At 52.0% G+C, this 18,679-nt stretch overlaps 1 protein-coding gene across 2 annotated transcripts in view; it reads left to right on the plus strand.

Moving 5' to 3' along the window:
• The first annotated feature begins 2,965 nt into the window (after window positions 1-2,965).
• The window catches only part of KDM5B (lysine demethylase 5B), a 58,148-nt gene continuing 42,434 nt past the window's right edge, over window positions 2,966-18,679 (plus strand). Inside the window, exons 1-2 of one of the 2 annotated variants that reach the window (XM_065038244.1) lie at window positions 2,966-3,292; window positions 16,966-17,043. In XM_065038244.1, the coding sequence (XP_064894316.1) occupies window positions 3,155-3,292; window positions 16,966-17,043 (216 nt within the window). In that variant the 5' untranslated portion in view covers window positions 2,966-3,154. The remainder of the gene's footprint in view (window positions 3,293-16,965; window positions 17,044-18,679) is intronic. The other variant, XM_065038246.1, reaches the window with a different exon arrangement.

The raw sequence follows: 18,679 nt of genomic DNA on the forward strand, positions 1-18,679 counted from the left end.
CGAGTTCTGATGGGATGCAGAGCAGCTGTTCCAAAGTGATTAAGCAGCTTAGTTCACTCTCCAGATTGTGGTATTAGGTGATTTATGCTGGAGGGTCTGGTGTAAAATGAAAGTGGAAAATAGATATGGTGTATTTTTATATATATGGCTTGAGATTTGTCTAAACTCGCTACTGCTTTTGTATAAGGAAGTGGGTTCATTTGCTTGTCGACTATCGATAGAATTCAGCCAAGGAAAAGGCAGGAGCCTCTTAGAGCTCAGGGATGGCTGAGAAATCTGCAGTGCTCTGAGAACCCCGAAAACCTGACCCGAGTGAGACCCCCTGCAGTGCTGGGTCCTCAGCACAGGACACACATGGAGCTGCTGGAGAGGGGCCAGAGGAGCCACAGGAATGATCCGAGGCTGGAACAGCTCTGCTGGGGGACAGGCTGAGAGAGTTGGGTTGTTCAGCTGGAGAAGAGAAGCTCCGAGGAGACCTTATTGCGGCCTTTCCAGACTTAAAAGGGGCCCATAAGAAAGATGGGGACAGACTTTTGAGCAGGGGCTGTTGCGATAGGACAAGGCGTGATGGTTTTAAACTAAAGGAGGGAGATTCAGGCTGGACATGAGGAAGAAATTGTTGGTCCTGAGGGTGGTGAGAGCCTGGCCCAGGTTGGCCAGAGAGGTGGTAGATGAACCATCCCTGGAGACATCCCAGACCAGGCTGGACGGGGCTCTGAGCAACCTGAGCTGGTGAAGATGTCCCTGCTCATGGCAGGGGGGGCACTGGGGGAGCTGGGAATGTCCCTCCAACCCAAACCATGCTGTGATGCTGTGGTGTGAGCCCTGGGACTGGCCTGTCCCTGCAAGGGTGAGACTGTGAGCAGAGCTTGGCTCTCGGTGCTGACACCCATTGTGTACCCAGATTCTCATAGAATTGTTTTGGTTGGAAGAGGCATGCAAGATCGAGTCCAACCGTTCCCCCACCCCTGGCACTGCCCCATGTCCCTGAGAACCTCATGTCCGTCTGTCCAGCCCTCCAGGGATGGTGACTCCAGCACTGCCCTGGGCAGCCTGTTCCAATGCCCCACAGCCCTTGGGGGAAGAAATTGTTCCCACATCCAACCTCAACCTCCCCTGGCGCAACTTGAGGCCGTTTCCTCTGCTCCTGGCGCTTGTTCCTGGGGAGCAGAGCCCGACCCCCCTGGCTCCAAGCTCCTTTCAGGCAGTTCAGAGATCAGAAGGTCTCCCCTCAGCTCCTGTTCTCCAGCTGAACCCCCCAGGTCCCTCAACCGCTCCCATCACACTTGTGCTCCAGCCCCTCACCAGCTCCGTTCCCTTCTCTCCAGCACCTCAAGGTCTCTCCCGTCATGAGGGGTGTCCCACGTTCTCCAGAGAATAAGGCTCATTGTCTTAAACTGGCAGTGAACTCTGTACATAATTTCTTATCTATTCTATTCACCTTCCTCCTGCCTCTGAGCGTTCCATGGGGACAGCGTTCACCTGGATTACACAGACCTCATGGAACGTTCCAAGTGGTTAAACCACCTGAGGGACTCGGAACCACCAGCTGCTGTTGTGTGTTTGGAGTTTTTCAACCACTTTATTCACGAATTAGTGAACGTTCCCCGTTTTATTCAAAATTTTGGGTCGTTAAGGGCGGTTTTATTACAAACTGCCCCATGAGCGCTGAGCGTTTGTCTTAGAAGTCGAGAGTTTTAACTCAGTTGGAGGCTGTGGCAGCACAAAGGTTTCCGGTGCGTGCGGAGATCTCCAACAACAATAAGGCGCTTTTATGCCCTGAGCCCCTCGGGTGTCCCCGGAACCCACCGGAGGTCCCGGTGTCCCCCCGTGTGTCCCCCACTCGTGTCTCCTCCTCCCCGCACCCCCCCCAGCTGCGGCAAATGGCGGGTGGGCGGGGCCGGGAGGGGGCGGGGCCTCCCGGGCACGCACGTGCGCTACGTGCGGCAGCGGCTGCTGCGGCGGCGGGGCCGCCCCTCCCCCAGCACCACAGGGGGACGGGGGCGCCGCACCGGGAGCCCTCGGCGCGGGGGGGGGGGAGAGGGGGGCGCCCGCCGACCCGGTGAACGGGGGAGCGATACCTCACCGTGCCCCCCCGCTGTGTTCCCTTAGGGGAGCCCCCTTGTCCCCGTTAACGGCGGGGGAGCCCCCCCGGGGCTGTGGGACGGGCTCTCCGCTCCCACCCCGGGCGGCGGGAGGACAATGGGCCCGGCCCGGCCCCCCCGCGGGACAAAGGGCCCGGGGCCGCCCGGGGCTCGCGGCGGCCGCGCGGGGCCGGGCCCAGACAATGCGGGCGCGCGGAGCCCCGTGGCCCCGCCCCCCCGTGACGCGCCGGCGGCGCAGCCAATGGCGGCAAGCGGAGAGGCTCTTTAAAAAAAGAAGCGCCGGCTGGCGGTGGCTGTCAGCTGTGGCGGATTCCTCCGCGCATGTAAACAGAGCTGCGAGGGGCCGGCGGCCCATGTGCAGCCGCCGCCGCTGCGGCCGTTTAACGGCCCGGACGCTGCGGCCCCGCGAGCGCGTAAAGAGCGGCCCGCGCCGCTGGGACGGGGCTGCCCGGGCGGCGGGTGCGGCCCAGCAGTGAGCGGCCTCCCCGAACCAGCGGTGCTGGGGGGAGCGGCCACCAGAGGGGCCGGGCGGGCCTGAGGCGCTGGGCTGCGCACAAAGGCGCCCGTGTGGGGGTCCCGGCGCGGGGGATGCGCGGGGCTGAGGCCCGGCCAGGCCAGGCGGGCTCCCGGGAAGCGTTAGCGAGCGGCCCTCCCGAGGCCTCGGTCCCTGTCGGCCTCTCAGCGCTGAGCTCGGGCAACGGCCCCAGAGCGGCCCGGCGGCCGCGGCCTGGTCAGCGGAGGGAACAGCCGCCAGCTCGTCCCCGCCACAGCCACACAGGGCAGCGCTGCCCGCCCCGGCGGCACCGACCGCTCCCCGGGGTCCGGCCCCGACGCCCCCTCACAAAGGCGCGTGACGGGGCGGGGCGGCCACCGCCCCCTCCCCCCGCCCAGGCCGGGGCGGACTCTTTTTCTCTCGCTAGCTCTTTGCCCCCCCCCCCCCCCCAGCCCCTCTTCCCGGCGGAGGTGCACGTCCCGTTCCAGCGGCGCTCGGCGGCTGTTGGAGGATTGTTCGGAGCGGCAGCGGCGGCGAGCGGCCCCTGGCCCGGGCCATGGCCGAGTTCCTGCCCCCGCCCGAGTGCCCCGTCTTCGAGCCCAGCTGGGAGGAGTTCGCCGACCCCTTCGCCTTCATCCACAAGATCCGGCCCATCGCCGAGCAGACCGGCATCTGCAAGGTGCGGCCGCCGCCGGTGAGTGCCCGCATGGCGCCGCCGGGGAACGGCCTTTGTGTGGCGGCCCGGCCCGGCCCGCACCGCCGGCCACCCGCCCCTTCCCCCCCTCAGCCCGGCGGCCGCTCCCCTGCCCCCGGGGCGCTTCGGTGACCCCTGCGCAGACGGCGCCGCCTCCTCCGCCGCTCTGAAGTTTCAGCGCCCCTGGGCCGGGGGGCGCGGAGCTGGGGGGGGGGCGGCTGCCGGCCCGGCCTCTCCCGCAAAGTCGCTCCCAAGTGCCGGAGTTGCCCGGCAGGAAAGTAGCCGGAGCGGCCGCGGGGTGCGAGCGGGACCGAGCCGGCCTCCCCGCACTCCCCGGCCCGGCCTCCCGCTCCTCCGGCCCCGAAAGTTACGAGTTGGCCGGGGCCGCGGCCGGAGCGGGGCCGGGGGAGCGGGGGCCGGGCCGAGCCCCGCGGGAGGCGGCTGCGGGGTGTTGCCCTCCATGTTGGCATTGTGACCGTGTTGGGGCTGCGGGGAACGGCCCCCCCGGTCCCGCGGGGCTCCCCGCGCCTGCCCGGGGTGACACGGGCACCGTTCCCTCCAGTCGGACACCAGCAAACTCCGCAGCTGCGAGTTGGGCTGGTGCCTTTTGCGAGCTGAAGCCCAGACAGACATGGCCACCATTTTAGAATGCAACACACAGTGGGAAGAGTAATAAGCCTTCATCTCCATCATCATCATCGCCACCGATGGTGATGTGAGCTCAAAAGTGGGGTGTGAAAGCTGATTTTCTTTTGTTGGCCGACTCAATTTGCTGAGAAATAGCACAGAGATAGTTTGTGTAGTCATAATTGTTAGCTCTCTTAAAGCGATAAACAACCGCACTGGTGAGGAGAGGGGCTTCCTAGAGCGAAAACCTCACGAACAAGAGTATGCGATTCACCTTCATTTGGAGCGAATCGCTCTGTCTCTGGGCGGAGGGGGGTGCGGGCCGGGGCGGCGCAGCTGGTCAAGGGGGCCAACGCGATGGCAGCAACCGGGACGCCGACCGGCAGCTCCGAGCCTCCCGTCTCACCCAGCGAGAGGTGAAGCCGACAAAACGTTTCCGCAGACTCAAGTTTTGCGTGCGAGACTTTGAGTTCGGAGAAGCGATGCTGGGAAGCACACGCTGCTCGGTTTTGTGTGTTGGTCGTTATGGGGACTCCCGTTGGTAACCATCCTTTTCCTTCTGAGTTAGGAGAGAAGCAGCTTGTGCTCTCTGAGGTGATAGAAATGTTTGTAGCGGATTGAAAGATGTGGTTCTCATTGGAGGGGAAGGTGTTTCTGTGCTCTGGAGGAAGAGTCCCGGCTTGCAGTGCTGGGAACACACAAGAACGCTCTTGAATTTCTGTCTAGGTAGAAAACGCCAGTGCCCCCTTTCATGCAGATGCTGACACAGTTAAGGGGGTAGGATGGTTTTCATTATACAGCCAACAATGAACTTATGTAATATTTTTGAGTCGAATGATCCTTTGGGGTTGTGTATTATCAGCAGTATTTCTGCAACAGAACAGAATTTTTATGGAGGTATTTTCTTCTGTGATCTGTTTGAAACAAATAATCTCACCTGTGTTTCTTGGCTGCCTGCATAGAAAGCCAAAACACTATCATAAAGGTTTCTTGTAGGCTGTATTATCTGTTAGAGACTCATAAATGAACAGCTCTCCTAAGGAATGAATTACTTATTACAACTCAGTTTTTGGCACCCTCATCCTCACTTCCTAAAGAGCTCATAGCCGTGTATTTATGAGACTGAATGTGTCTAGAAGCAGGATGGAAACGCTTGGAGGTGCTGAGGGCTGAACGCCCCGTGGTTGTTGGGGCCTGGGTTGGCTGAGAGCTCGGCTCCCGCGGCTCAGGCGCCCGGCTCGTGGCTGGGGTGACTCGTGCAAGCGCAGCTGTTGGTTCACCGGCATAGAGGGAGCCCTTCCACCCCACCAGCAACAGCCGGGGAGTTGACGTAGTTCCTGCCCTTCCTCCTGAACACAGGACACGCGATGCATATTCAATTGTTGTTCTTTTCTGTGTGGTTTATAATACTGTGAGCTGTGAACTCCACCGACCTCTTCCCAAAACAATGCGTGTTCCAACGCGGAGCGATGACCGAGGTTTGGAGTCTTGGTGCGTCCAAGCGGAGCTTTTGCGGGTGATGTGCCGGTGGGCAGGTCGGCAGCACCGCGAACTGCCCCAAAAGCAATTAAACGTTTGATTGCTGGGCTGGCGTTATTGTAGCTTAAACTCTGCCGGTTCATTATCAGCTGATGAATTTGTGCCCGTGAAGAGGTCGTTAGTGCTGAGCTGGCGCTGGTGGGTCAGCAGTGGCCCGTGAAGAGGAGAGCTCTGCTCTCTGAAACCAGTGTTGGCTTTTTGGCTGGTGCCTTTCTGCTGGTAATAGTTGGACACCTTGGAGAAAACCACGTTTGTGATGGTTTCTCTTGGGTGTGTTGAGGCACCTGAGGGTCTGTAGACGTTTGGGTGGAAGACAACGGATCCTCGGTGACGGTTGCAGGTTCACGGGATGAAAGACCGTTCGGGAGTATAACGTGAGGTGTAATTTCTGCGTAGCAGTTTCCACTGGAGTGCTCCATAAGCTTTTTACCTTTTCCTTCCAGTCTGGCTTGTTCCACTGGTCACTGGTGACTTGGTTCCGCCATGATTTGGGTGATTGTGGGACCCTGTCTGGTAGAGGGTGTCACAATAACCATCTTCCCTCACACTTTTTGTGACATGGAACAGCAAAGCAAAGGCTTTTTGTGAACGGTCTTGAGCCTGAGTGGTCGTTCCCATTGGCAGCAAAGCGTCGAGATGAGACATCGGGCTTTACCAGCGGCCGCCGCTTCTGGTCGTTAATGCGCCACGTTAATTAGAGATCCGTGAGCTCTGCTGCTGAACCGGCCGTGGGAGGTGGATGCAGAGAAGCGGATGCTGTACAGTTTGTTTACAGCCCTTCACGTGCTGTGTTGTCCATAGAATTTTCTTCAGTGAACTGAAAACATCCTTTATTAGGATTTTTCTTTAGGCGGTGATGTGGATCAGTGGTTTATTCCGGATCTCGGCGTGTCGAGCGATGTCCTTGTGCTCCGGGAGGTTGTACGGGCACTCTGCACATTGTTGGGGGCCTTTGGAGGGATGAAGCGAGGAATTGCTTGAGAATGGTATCGTTATTTGAAGTAGGGAGTTAATAGATCTTGAGCACGTTTTTCTTGAGAACGAACTTCTCGTTTTGCTTCGTTCTGTAGTTGTTTTGCTGCCCTGAAGAAGTAGCTAACAACAATTACTTAAACCTTACTTAGCATATTAATCCATTGCAAAATACACAATGTTGTACAATACACCAGAAGCATTGGAATTCTCCCATGGCCACACAAGAAAATGGAGATAATTCAGGCTAAATTTCATTGCTTTAAATAATGGGAACATGGTGAAGTACAGTCAAGGCCTCCCAGTCCCCTTAGGTCTGCCTAACAACTTAAGATTAGAAAGTCGGTGTATTTGGTTAAGTCGGTTGTGTTGTCATGGTCCGAGATCTATAAATTGAGTGTGCTTCAGAATTGTAATTATAATAATTGTTATTGTGCAAAATTGATACATCACAAATGATTTCAACTATTAATGAGGATTTGTAATGAAGGAAACGCTCCTTTTGCAACCTCAAGCCAAGAGTATCTACTTTTCATTAGAAGAACAACAGGAGTTGTTCCAGCTAGATCGCGTGGGATCCCGATTGCCCGATCAATAGTGGATGTTATGGAACAGTAATCGCTTCACTAGAACTCAGTGTGAGGGTTTGCATTTAGAAACAAAGGAGCCTGAGTCAGTATTAGAGCGGGATGGATCGTAGGAAAATAACTGTGGATCCTTGCGGAAACCTGTGTGATGGTGGAACGGACGCTCGGGCTGAACTGGGAACGTGGCTCTTGAGGTTCTCAGGGAGAAATGGGCTGGTTTTGCCTCTGTGGTAGAATGGGAGTAGAAAATACCGAGTTCAGAATACTGCTGGAGGATTTTTAAAAGGATCGCGCAGCTAAAGAGGGTGCGGAGAAGCGTCACAAGTGAAAGAAGGAATTTTGTAAAGTGGAACCTGAACAAAACTCAAGTGGTGAGAAGGCAAAGGGCACCGGAGAACCGAAGCTGCTGCTCCAGGGACGTGTTTTCAGGAGCAACGTTGGTTTAAGCAGCGTCTGCTCTGGCTGTTCATTCAGCTGTTTGATTTATTTTCATTTTTATGGCAAGAAAGCAAAACCCAACCTCAAACCCCTTCATTAAACTGTGGACTAAAACCAGTTCTCTTTTGGAGCAGCTTTGAGGGTTCTGGAGTTGGAGTTTTAAAACATCCATGGCTAAACCAGGAATTAATGCAGAGAATTGTCCAGGAAGCGGATTGTGATGATCTGTTTGATTTGGTAGTAGGCGGATTAGAAGGGGGTGGTCAGTAGGTCAGAGACGTTCTCCTGCCCCTCTGCTCTGCCCTGGGGAGACCACACCTGGAATATTGTGTCCAGCTGTGGCCCCTCAGTTCCAGCAGGACAGGGAACTGCTGGAGAGAGTCCAGCGCAGCCACCAAGATGCTGAAGGGAGTGGAGCATCTCCCGTGTGAGGAAAGGCTGAGGGAGCTGGGGCTCTGGAGCTGGACAAGAGGAGACTGAGGGGGGACTCATTCCTGGGGATCAATATGGAAAGGGGGAGTGTCAGGAGGATGGAGCCAGGTTCTTCTGGTGACAACCAGTGACAGGACAAGGGGCAATGGGTTCAAACTGGAGCACAGGAGGTTCCACTTAAATTTGAGAAGAAACTTGTTCCTGGTGAGGGTGGCAGAGCCTGGCCCAGGCTGCCCAGGGAGGTTGTGGAGTCTCCTTCTGTGCAGACATTCCAACCCGCCTGGACACCTTCCTGTGTAACCTCATCTGGGTGTTCCTGCTCCATGGGGGGATTGCACTGCATGAGCTTTCCAGGGCCCTTCCAACCCCTGACAGTCTGGGGTTCTGTGAAACAGAGAGATCTCAATTACAGTACAAAAGTGGCATCTTGTGTCGGTCTCAATGAGAAGCGCTGGAGCTGCTGGGTCCTGCTCAGCACCAGCGGGTTCACTTGGACACACGGGCACAGGAATTTAATTGGGAGGGTGATCAGGGGAAAAAATACTAAAGTGTGGTGGGGGATTTGCCCCTTGGCTCAAGAATGAGCGGGTTTATGGCAAGAGGTGTCTCAGTGCTGAGGTTCCTCTTCACACGTTGTCAAATCCTTGGGAGGAAAAATAGATCGGTCCCTGAAGCTCAGCAGAAAATGTTTACTTGAAATGAAGAATTTGTTGTGTTCAGTACAGGGGTTGTGCGGTGAAATGAGGTAAATTCATAGTCGGATATTTAATGGTCTCCTCTGATCATTAGTAGGAAAATAGGAAAAAGGAGCGGTGTTTTCCCACTGTGCAGCGCGGTCACCTGGGGAATGTTCCTGCGCTTGGGAAACCCTGGAATATTGGAGCTTACTCAGAGGATGGTGAGAAGGTCCCAATCCTCTTGTGCCGGTGTTTTTGATAGAAAAACACTTAATAGAGTGTTTTTGACACTGTTAAGCTCATTGAAAGTTTAAGATAATAGAATCACTTTGGTTAGAAAAGATCTTTAAGGTCATCAAGTCCAGGTGTTAACCCAACACTGTCACTAAACCATGTCCCTATGAACCTCATCTACGTGCAGCAATTTAGTCTGGAACTCTCTATGCACGGCAATAGTAGCTGCAGGTTTGGGGAGTTTTGGCAGTTTTTTGTTTGTTTAACTCAAGATAAAAATGTCAATTAGCAAAAAGCTGAAATTAGAGGTTCAATACAACTCACTTCCCCAGCGTTGAAACTAAAGCTGCCGGTGAATGGCGCTGATTTATGTCTGTGCATCCATTTGGATGGGGCTTCTCTCCAGCCTAAATTACTGACTTATATCTGGGTGATGCTGTGTGCGCTTTCAGGAGACCAGGGACAACTTCTGGGATCATCCAGCCTGTGTCAGTAAATGCTCTTTGCTGAAAATAGGTGCTTTACAGGTGAAAATGAACCCCAGCAGCACGAGCGGAGGCTGTTGTGGGAGCAGCAGCCGGTTGCGGTCGCAGCGGCCGAAGCCGCGGGGGTTCCCGGCAGAGCCCTGGTGAGCGGAGGCTCCGTGGCTGCAGATGGACAGAGCCCATGGATGGACAGAGCCGGCAGCATCGCCCGTGCTGCTCTGCGTCTCTTCTGGGCTGGCTGTTAAATTTGGACCTCTTCTTAATCCAAGTTAGGTTGGGATTAACGTGTAGGTTTGAAAGCCAGGTCTGGCCGCGGGACGGGGGATGCTCAGTTGCCAGCTCAAGGTCTCCGCACCAAATCGGGGATCTTGGCTTCGCTGCTGCGGCGACCCCGCTGCATCTCCAGCCGGCTGCGGTGCTGCCGCTGCGTTGCTTGTTGTTGCCTGGTGCTGCCAGAGCCTCTGTACCTGTTCTGTGCGTGCAGGCCCATCCATGCAGAGAAGGCTGGTGTCTGCTGTATGGATCCCCTGCTGTCTGCTTTGTATTGATGTTCAAACCCTGTGGATAGTTCCCGTACTGTGCTGTCGGGTTCCAGGGAGCAGCTGGCCCTGATGCTTGAGAATCATCTCCAGTCCACCTGAGCTTTTGTTTGTCTCCAAGTTTGGAGCTGGCACAGAAACACTGGGGTCCAGAGAGGTGATTCCCATCACAAGCTCGTCTTTGGCTGCCGTTGATTTCTGGTTGTGTTTGTTCTCCTTTGCTAGTCTGCAGTACATAACGGAGCTCAATTTAGTCTCAAATGAGAAATATTCGGCTCAGCTTACATTATCGAAGAGTTCTGTGTGTCGGGTATGTTGCAGCACCCAGGGCCCCTTCTTAGCAAGGAGGAATTCAGTGTTTTTGTTGGAAAAATCACTCAGTATGACCAAGCAAAGGCCGTGTCACCACAAACAAGGCTGGCTGGTGCCTGGAGTTACCAACTAATGGCAGCCTTGTAACAGGGTCAGGGAGGGATTAACTCCCGTTCCACAGGGAGCTTTGTGGCTGACCCACTGACACGGCCGGGGCGATAAACGGTGCTGCGCATCCCATCCTGCCACCCGAGTTTCATTCGAGTGGGGTTTTTAATGTAGTCGTAAAACCGTGCGACTGAAAGGGACCTCGTGAGTCAACGTCCGCTCCGTCCCTCCGGATCAGCAATCACCTCACACCTTCGCCAGCGAGATCAGAGATCGGGGAACAAAGAATGTAGGTCACGCTCGCAGGGTGGGCATCCTGGGAAGCGGGAGTCGCTCGAGTTAACTGAATGAATATGTGTTTCCCTGGCAAGAATCACTAAGATATTCTTTTGGATCTTACTATGAGACGCTGTCTAGCAAAAGAATGGAAGTGACATCCTTTTTTGTGGCTGCCATCGGAGGGATTGCAACTCAAATGCTACTCGCAGTTTTCAAAAGCTGGTGAAAAAAATAGGAGAGGTTTCAGAAAAGAGCCTGAGGAAAGTCTTTATCTGCGGGGCTGGAAAGCTGGTTCTGTAAAGAGAAGAAAATAGTATTCGTTTATTGAAAAATGTCTTGAAACGTTGCTCGCAGGAAGCTTTCGTGAATAGCTGCTTGGACAGTAAACAAGATATTTGCTTAAAAATGAAATGGGGATAAGGGGGAGAAAAGTCGAAGCCAACCAACTTGTAGAACAGCTTCCCAAAGATGGGGTAATTTCTTCCCTTCAATTCAAGGGGGTGGGGGTGGTTAAATTTTAATTAGAGAGTGAGTATGGATGAGGAGCAGGGTTTACCAGCTGAAATTCTCTGAAGGCTGGGATCCCTGTAGCAACAAATCTGGAAGGAGGAATATCAAAATGGTACAGAAATAGTTCTCCTGACCCTTTCTAATTTGTGTTACTACTTGAAATATTACTGTGATTCTTGACGTATGCCTCCTGCACGAAGATGCAACGAAGGGCAATGAGGATGCTGAAGGGAGTGGAGCATCTCCCGTGTGAGGAAAGGCTGAGGGAGCTGGGGCTCTGGAGCTGGACAAGAGGAGACTGAGGGGGGACTCATTCATGGGGATCAAGATGGAAAGGGTGAGTGTCAGGAGGATGGAGCCAGGCTCTTCTGGTGACAACCAGTGATAGGACAAGGGGCAATGGGTGCAAACTGGAACACAGGAGGTTCTGTTTAAGTATGAGAAGAAACTTGTTCCTGGTGAGGGTGGCAGAGCCTGGCCCAGGCTGCCCAGGGGGTTGTGGAGTCTCCTTCTGTGCAGACATTCCAACCCGCCTGGACACCTTCCTGTGTAACCTCATCTGGGTGTTCCTGCTCCATGGGGGGATTGCACTGGATGAGCTTTCCAGGGCACTTCCAACCCCTGACACTCTGGGATCCTCTGCACAGCTCAATTCATCTACAAAGTTTATAGCAAAGTTTGAAATGTTGATACCAGACTCATCTTTGGCATGGGTTGGTGTTCAGGTTTATTCTGCTAGGTCTGGTTAACAAATGCACGCTAACATAGGCAAATGGTTTTGTGTGTGTCTTGCAGGCTTCGAACAATCATCCATGGACAACAGAAAGCAACAAAGTCAGCTCAGATGAGTCTGAGCAGTGTAAAAACTCCTGGGTTGTTTTGGAAATTCGGGTTTGAGGACCTTGCAAGTGGGACTGTCTGTTCTCACAGATTCCCCAGACACAAATACAGGGTAGCGGGGCCGTTGGGCTGGTTTGTGCGAGCTCTTCTCTTCCACCGCAACACTCATGGTGCAGATCAGACTTGCAGAATTAGCCTTGGCACGACCAGCTCCCTCTTGTGGTGCAACCGCAAGGTGGATAAAGGCATTGATTTCAAAACACGCCTCTCTTAATGCTGTGTTCAGTGAACATCGCATTTACCTTAGTAAGTTGTGCTTCACGATGTATGCAAGATTTTGTTGGGGAAATAATATACTTATTGAGGAAAGGTTGAAAGCATCTTGTTTAGGAATTGAGGAATTTGCCATACTCTGGAATATAAGATGAGAAATGCTATTCTCGTTGGTTATATCAATTTTGAGTGGTTCAGATGCTCCGTAAAGAACCATTTGTGACTTGAATCAGTGATAGGGTGGCCTGTTTACTATATGTGCTGTGATTTCTCCAAATGGTGAATGGCTCTGTAACTGTCTAATGTCGTATGGAACAGGTTTGTGATAAATGGGATATGCAATTGTGTGTTTCTGAAGTCACAAGTCTTGTTATAATGATCTAATATAACCTATGACATAATATATAGCATGAGTTTTCCTCAGCTCTACCTGCTTAAAAATGTCAAAAGCCAGATGAAATCCAGCGTTACCCCTCATTAGGTCAATTTACCAGATCTCCACAGAAGTTCTTGCAATGACTTTCTCTTGGCTCAAAATGAAACGCTTTAAGGCTGTTAAATTTGTGTTTATAGTTGATGGACCTGTCTGCTTGATAGATTGAAAACCCATCTGCTGAAAGTCCTGTGTTGAATAGATGGAGTTTCCAAAGCTGCGCTTTGCGAAGCAGCTGATGTGCCATCAAAGTCTTGTGCTGTGTTTAATGTTCATTCAGTATCATTAAACTTAAACTGCAAGGTGTAGAAAATACCTGTGCTGGAAGCTGGTGTTGTCTGGGGTTGTGTTACTTCTTCTGATGAACTGGAAAACTAGTGCTTTGCTAGAGCAAGTGTCTTTGGCCAAAAAAGCCAATAATTTAATAGAATCACAGAATGGTTTGGGTTGGAGGGACCTTCCCAGCTCCCCCAGTTCCCCCTGCCATGAGCAGGGACATCTTCACCAGCTCAGGTTGCTCAGAGCCCCGTCCAGCCTGGCCTGGGATGTCTCCAGGGATGGTTCATCTACCACCTCTCTGGCCAACCTGGGCCAGGCTCTCACCACCCTCAGAGCCAACAATTTCTTCCTCATGTCCAGCCTGAATCTCCCTCCTTTAGTTTAAAACCATCACCCCTTGTCCTATGGCAACAGACCCTGCTCTAAAGTCTGTCCCCCTATTTCCTATCATCCCCTTTTAAGTCCACAGAGGCTGCAATAAGGTCTCGCTGGAGCTTCTCTTCTCCAGCTGAACACCCCAGCTCTCTCAGCCTTATTTCCCAAAACATGCCCCTATCAGTAATAAACAGGAGATGTCTGGAGCTAATCAGTTAATTGTGGAGTAGTATGTTTTTGGTGCACCATGTTGTGAACGAGGTATTTTTGTAAGATAATGCACATAAACAACTTCATTTGCTTTCATAAGCGGAGAGGACAACCTTGGCTTCTGTCTTGTCTAAGACAGGCTGCTTTCTAGCAGTGGCTCTGAGGTCTGCGTCTGTCCTGGGCACCCTTGTGTCTTTATTTCTTTATGAGCGTGAGATGAATTCTTGCCCCTCATATTCCTGTTCCTCGTCCTCATTACAGGATCCTGGTTTAGGGTGAAGCGTTGCCCACCTGCAGACAGCCTTGGCTAATTACTGAGCTAAGCCATCACTCAGCACATGCCTCTTTGTTTTCATTTGCTCTCTCAGCCTCAGCAAAGCGCTTGGGATCTCACAGCTCTCCCTTCAGCAGTTTAATTTGGTTCCCAGGATGTCCCATGGGTGTTCTGTGTGTCATTTCCACTGTGTCCTCGCCTGCTTTGGTCGCCCATCTTCTGTCCCCCAGACTTGTGCCTGATGTTGTGACCAGTCGGTTCAGCTTGGGAGTCAGATGTGCTGGGATGAAGTACAACACTTAAATCTTGTCCTGAATGCTCCCAGTCATGTTTCTCATTGTACTTTGGGGGCCATCAGATATCAGGACACTGGCAAAAAACATCAAATGTTTTCTTCATCAGATTTGCAATTTTCATTGAATTTGATGGCCTGGCAAACAAAAATGTAGGGTTAGCTTTACCTAGTTAGCTTATGTCGAGGGTTAAGATTGCGGGGTGACAATCAAACCCTGGCAGATGTATTGTTAACCCCCTGTCCCCCTCCCACACTTCCCCCTCCCTCTCCCCCCTTTTTCACTAAGGGGAGGTGATTGGGAGGAAAAGAAGCACAGAGTGAAGAGAGTTGGAAAAAATTAAAGATGTTTTACTAATGCTACTAATAAGAATAGAGAAAATAATACAAAATATACAAAACCAATCTTGAAAGTCTCAGCAACTGCAGAGCTGGCACCTGAAGTCCTGGACTGGACTCTGCAGCCAACCGGAGCTGGATTCAGTCTCTCACTAGGCCTCAGTTTGCAGGGTTGACTAGCAAGGTCCTCTCCTACTGTCGGCCATAAGGAAAAAGGGAAAAGGGACGAGATCCTCGTGATCTCCCACTTTTATATGAAGTATTCACGTGAATGGGATGTTATACCCAGTTGGTCAGTTTCTTGGTCTCTTGTTTCTCGTCGCCCCTCTCCCGAGATGTCCCTCCATGTTTATCAATAAGTTTGCATTCCATTTGCTAGGTTTACCAAAACATGTGTCTGGTTCTCCAGGAAAATGCAGTTAATATGAAGCTTCAGCTGACAGGCAAAATTCACTGAAAGAGATACTTGTTTTTAACAAAACCAGGACAGCTTAATAACATCGTGCTGTTGGACACCAGTCTTAGTTTTGTGGTTAAAAGAACAGAAAAGATTGAGAAGCACTGGTTGAGGATTGACTATCCTCTTGATAACTTGTCATCACAACCCTCCTATTCTCATCTAATTTCCAGTTCAAATCCTAATTTCAACCTGGCCTAGTCGCGTTTTGATGTGCTGAAAATGTCTTATAGGATCAAAAAGCTTCTCTTTTATTGGTAATTTAGAGGTCTGGATTAGTCAACGTATGTTTGATGAAACACGCGGGTTGATGTCGCTCTTTGCTGTTCGGGTTTTCCGTGCTCTCGGTGACTCTTGTGTCTTGTTGTGACCATACCCGGTTCCCCATGGGCTTGCTCTACTGACATGGTGGGGTTCACATAATCCAGAATTCAGCCTGGCTGTGTGTATGTAAGATAATTGCTTTGCAAATCTGCTAAAATAACAAGTATTCTGCCTGTGACGCTGGTCTTATTGAAGTCGCCCTAGTCCGCAGGTGCTGAGGAAACGTTCTTTTTCCTGGTAGAAAGCTCTTCTCTTACTCCATTCTCAGTAGCTCTGATGCACATTATCTTTATTCTGTAATTAGTGATAATAAGGTGGCTTTATATGTAATAAATGACTGTCAAGTTTAAATCAAATCTAATTTGGTTGAGTGAAGCTGCGTATTGGCAAACCAATGGCATGTGGTAGATGGCAGAGATGTAAACGATAAAATTGCTTTCTTGTGGTTATTTATAAATAGCACTACCGGTTGCAGGTATTTTGTCAAGGTAGTAATCTTGTTTTTAATTGGTCATATTCCAGCTGTTTCTGAATGTTTGCAGACAAGGAATTAAGAAAATAAGGTTTTTAAAAAATGGTTTTAGTGCAGTTGCGGTTTGTTTTGGAGAGCAGTGTTTATGAACACTAACCGCTGCGTTTGTCCTTTGTGAACACGTAAAGCCTCTGCTACCAATGTTAGTCCTCTGGGTGGAGGCAGGCGCTACAGTTTGGATCAGGGTTTACGCAACTTCGGTTTTTTGCGTGGTACCAATGTGAATTTGCTGACACAAATGGCGTCCTGTCCAAGTTGGAACTGAGTTGCTGTTATTCCCAGTTAAGGTGCTGGGTGGATTGACTTAGAATCATAGAGTGTCCTGAGCTGGAGGTACCCACCAGGATCATGGAGTCCAGCTCCTGTCCCTGCACAGGACACCCCACAGGTCACCCCGTGTGTCTGAGGACGTTGTCCAGTCTCTTCTTGAACACTGTCAGGTTGGGGCCGTGACACCTCCCTGGGGAGCCTGTTCAGTGTCCAGCACCTCTGGGGGAAGAACCTTTTCCTCATGTCCCACTGACCCTCCCTGGCACATCTTCTGCCGTTCCCTGGGCTCTGTCACTGTCACAGAGCAGAGCTCACCCTGCCCCTCCTGCTCCTGCTGAGGAACCTGCAGCCCATGAGCTCTGCCCTCAGTCTGCTCTGCTCCAGCTGAACAGACCAGGGACTGCAGCCGCTGCTCATCCGGCTTCCCCTCCAAACCTTCACCAGCTTCGCAGCCTCCTCTGGACACTCCAGTAGCTTTATCTCCTTTTCTCCTGTGTCCCCCGCCCTGCACACAGTGAATGCTGCAGGTGAGGCCGCCCCAGCGCAGAGCAGAGCGGGACAATCCCCTCCCTGCCCGGCTGGCCGTGCTGTGCTGGGTGCACCAGGACACGGGGCCCTCTTGGCTCCAGGGACGCTGGTGGCTCATGTTCAACTTGTCGTTGACCAAGTTGAACATGAGCAAACAGTGTTGACTTGCAGAGCAGCAGCTCTTCCTGGGATTTTGCTCTCGCTGTCCCTCGGCTGTCGTGTGGTTCTCATTTGGGAACAGACCCGGGTTGTGAGATGGGGTCTGTGGCCTGTTCTGCACCTTCAGCTGCCCCCCTGGGGTGGGTGGACCCAGAGCTCACCACAGCGGGTGGGATGGGGTGGCTGATGGGTGCGTGCAGGGTGGCACATACTGTGACATTTAGGCCTGAGGAAGGTCTGGAAACCACAGAGACCTCTTCATGCTTTGGGCCTCAACATATAGACTGGCATATAGAGAATTTTCCATTATCTTCCTGGTCTTTTGATGAAGCTCTTCTGTTTTTTCCAGGACTGGCAGCCTCCATTTGCATGTGATGTTGATAAGCTTCACTTTACACCAAGGATCCAGAGGCTCAATGAACTGGAGGTAAACTGGAAAGCTGAATGTTGCTTCTACTTGAAAATGCTTAACTACTTTTCTGAGCGGTGGCGTTTCCAGTGACTGTGAGCGGTGTTTGACGTGAGCTGACGGCACTCGGGACCTCCGAACATCACATTTTAATCAGCACAGAAACTCTTCTGTTTCAGAACTTAGTTAAAAACATATCAAGCATAAAAAGTAAAGTTAACGCTCATTGAAGGAATGTAATTCAGGCCTTTTCCACACAGAGGTGCTTATAAGTGCTTGAACTCAAATTCTCAAGTGCCGTGGATTTGTGTCTGCATTTTGCACACGTGCAGCATCTTTGAAAAGTAGGAGAGATGAAACATTTACAGAGTGCTTTAAAAATAACAAGCCATTTGGAAGTAACAATTACAAAATCTGAATTCAGCTGGTGCAAAATTTGCTGGTTGCGAGCACTTTCATTCTCTCCTTCCATGAATTCCGGCTAAAATAAGGGATTGGAGAGGGGTCCCGCTTAACTCGCTGCTGGTGCGAGTTGGAAGGACGGCGGCTCTGCTTCATCTTTGTCCTGACACTTGATTTCACAGAACCCCAGAATGTCAGGGACTGGAAGGGCCCTGGAAAGCTCATGCAGTGCAGTCCCCCCATGGAGCAGGAACACCCAGATGAGGTTACACAGGAAGGTGTCCAGGCGGGTTGGAATGTCTGCAGAGAAGGAGACTCCACAACCCCCCTGGGCAGCCTGGGCCAGGCTCTGCCACCCTCACCAGGAACAAGTTTCTTCTCAAATTTAAGTGGAACCTCCTGTGTTCCAGTTTGCACCCATTGCCCCTTGTCCTGTCACTGGTTGTCACCAGAAGAGCCTGGCTCCATCCTCCTGACACTCCCCCTTTCCATATTGATCCCCAGGAATGAGTCACCCCTCAGTCTCCTCTTGTCCAGCTCCAGAGCCCCAGCTCCCTCAGCCTTTCCTCACACGGGAGATGCTCCACTCCCTTCAGCATCTTGGTGGCTGCGCTGGACTCTCTCCAGCAGTTCCCTGTCCTGCTGGAACTGAGGGGCCACAACTGGACACAATATTCCAGGTGTGGTCTCCCCAGGGCAGAGCAGAGGGGCAGGAGAACATCTCTGACCTACTGACCACCCCCTTCTAACCCACCCCAGGTACCATTGGCCTTCCTGGCCACGGAGTATGGGCTTGAACACTGCCTTTGGATACTAAAAAATAAAGATGTGTGTGGATGTGGGCTGGTTCAGAGCTCTCTCAGGAGCTTCAGAGCAAGCCAGTCTGAATAGACATGGCCTTTTTTTACCTTAAAAAGAGAAAATGTGATAACAATTAAATGTGTCAAAGTCTAAGCTAGTGCTGTTCAACACAGCTACAGTCCAATTTTCCTGCTGTGTGAACTGCTGTGCAAACAAACCAGTCGGCATTCCCTGTCCTGACTGATTTACCGCCATAAAAATGAAACAAATGTAGTTCAGAGTGGAAAGGTCTAATGAAACCACCTTTTTTGGGGGTGTATTTTTGGGGGCTTGATTTGTTGGTGCTTGACCAACCTCATTGACTTTTATGAGGACATAACAAGATGGATGGATGATGGCAGAGTGGTGGACGTGATCTGCCTTGACTTGAGTAAGGCATTGACACAGTCTC

Source organism: Columba livia, chromosome 22 (genome assembly GCF_036013475.1).
Source record: "Columba livia isolate bColLiv1 breed racing homer chromosome 22, bColLiv1.pat.W.v2, whole genome shotgun sequence".
Taxonomy (NCBI): Eukaryota; Metazoa; Chordata; class Aves; order Columbiformes; family Columbidae; genus Columba; species Columba livia.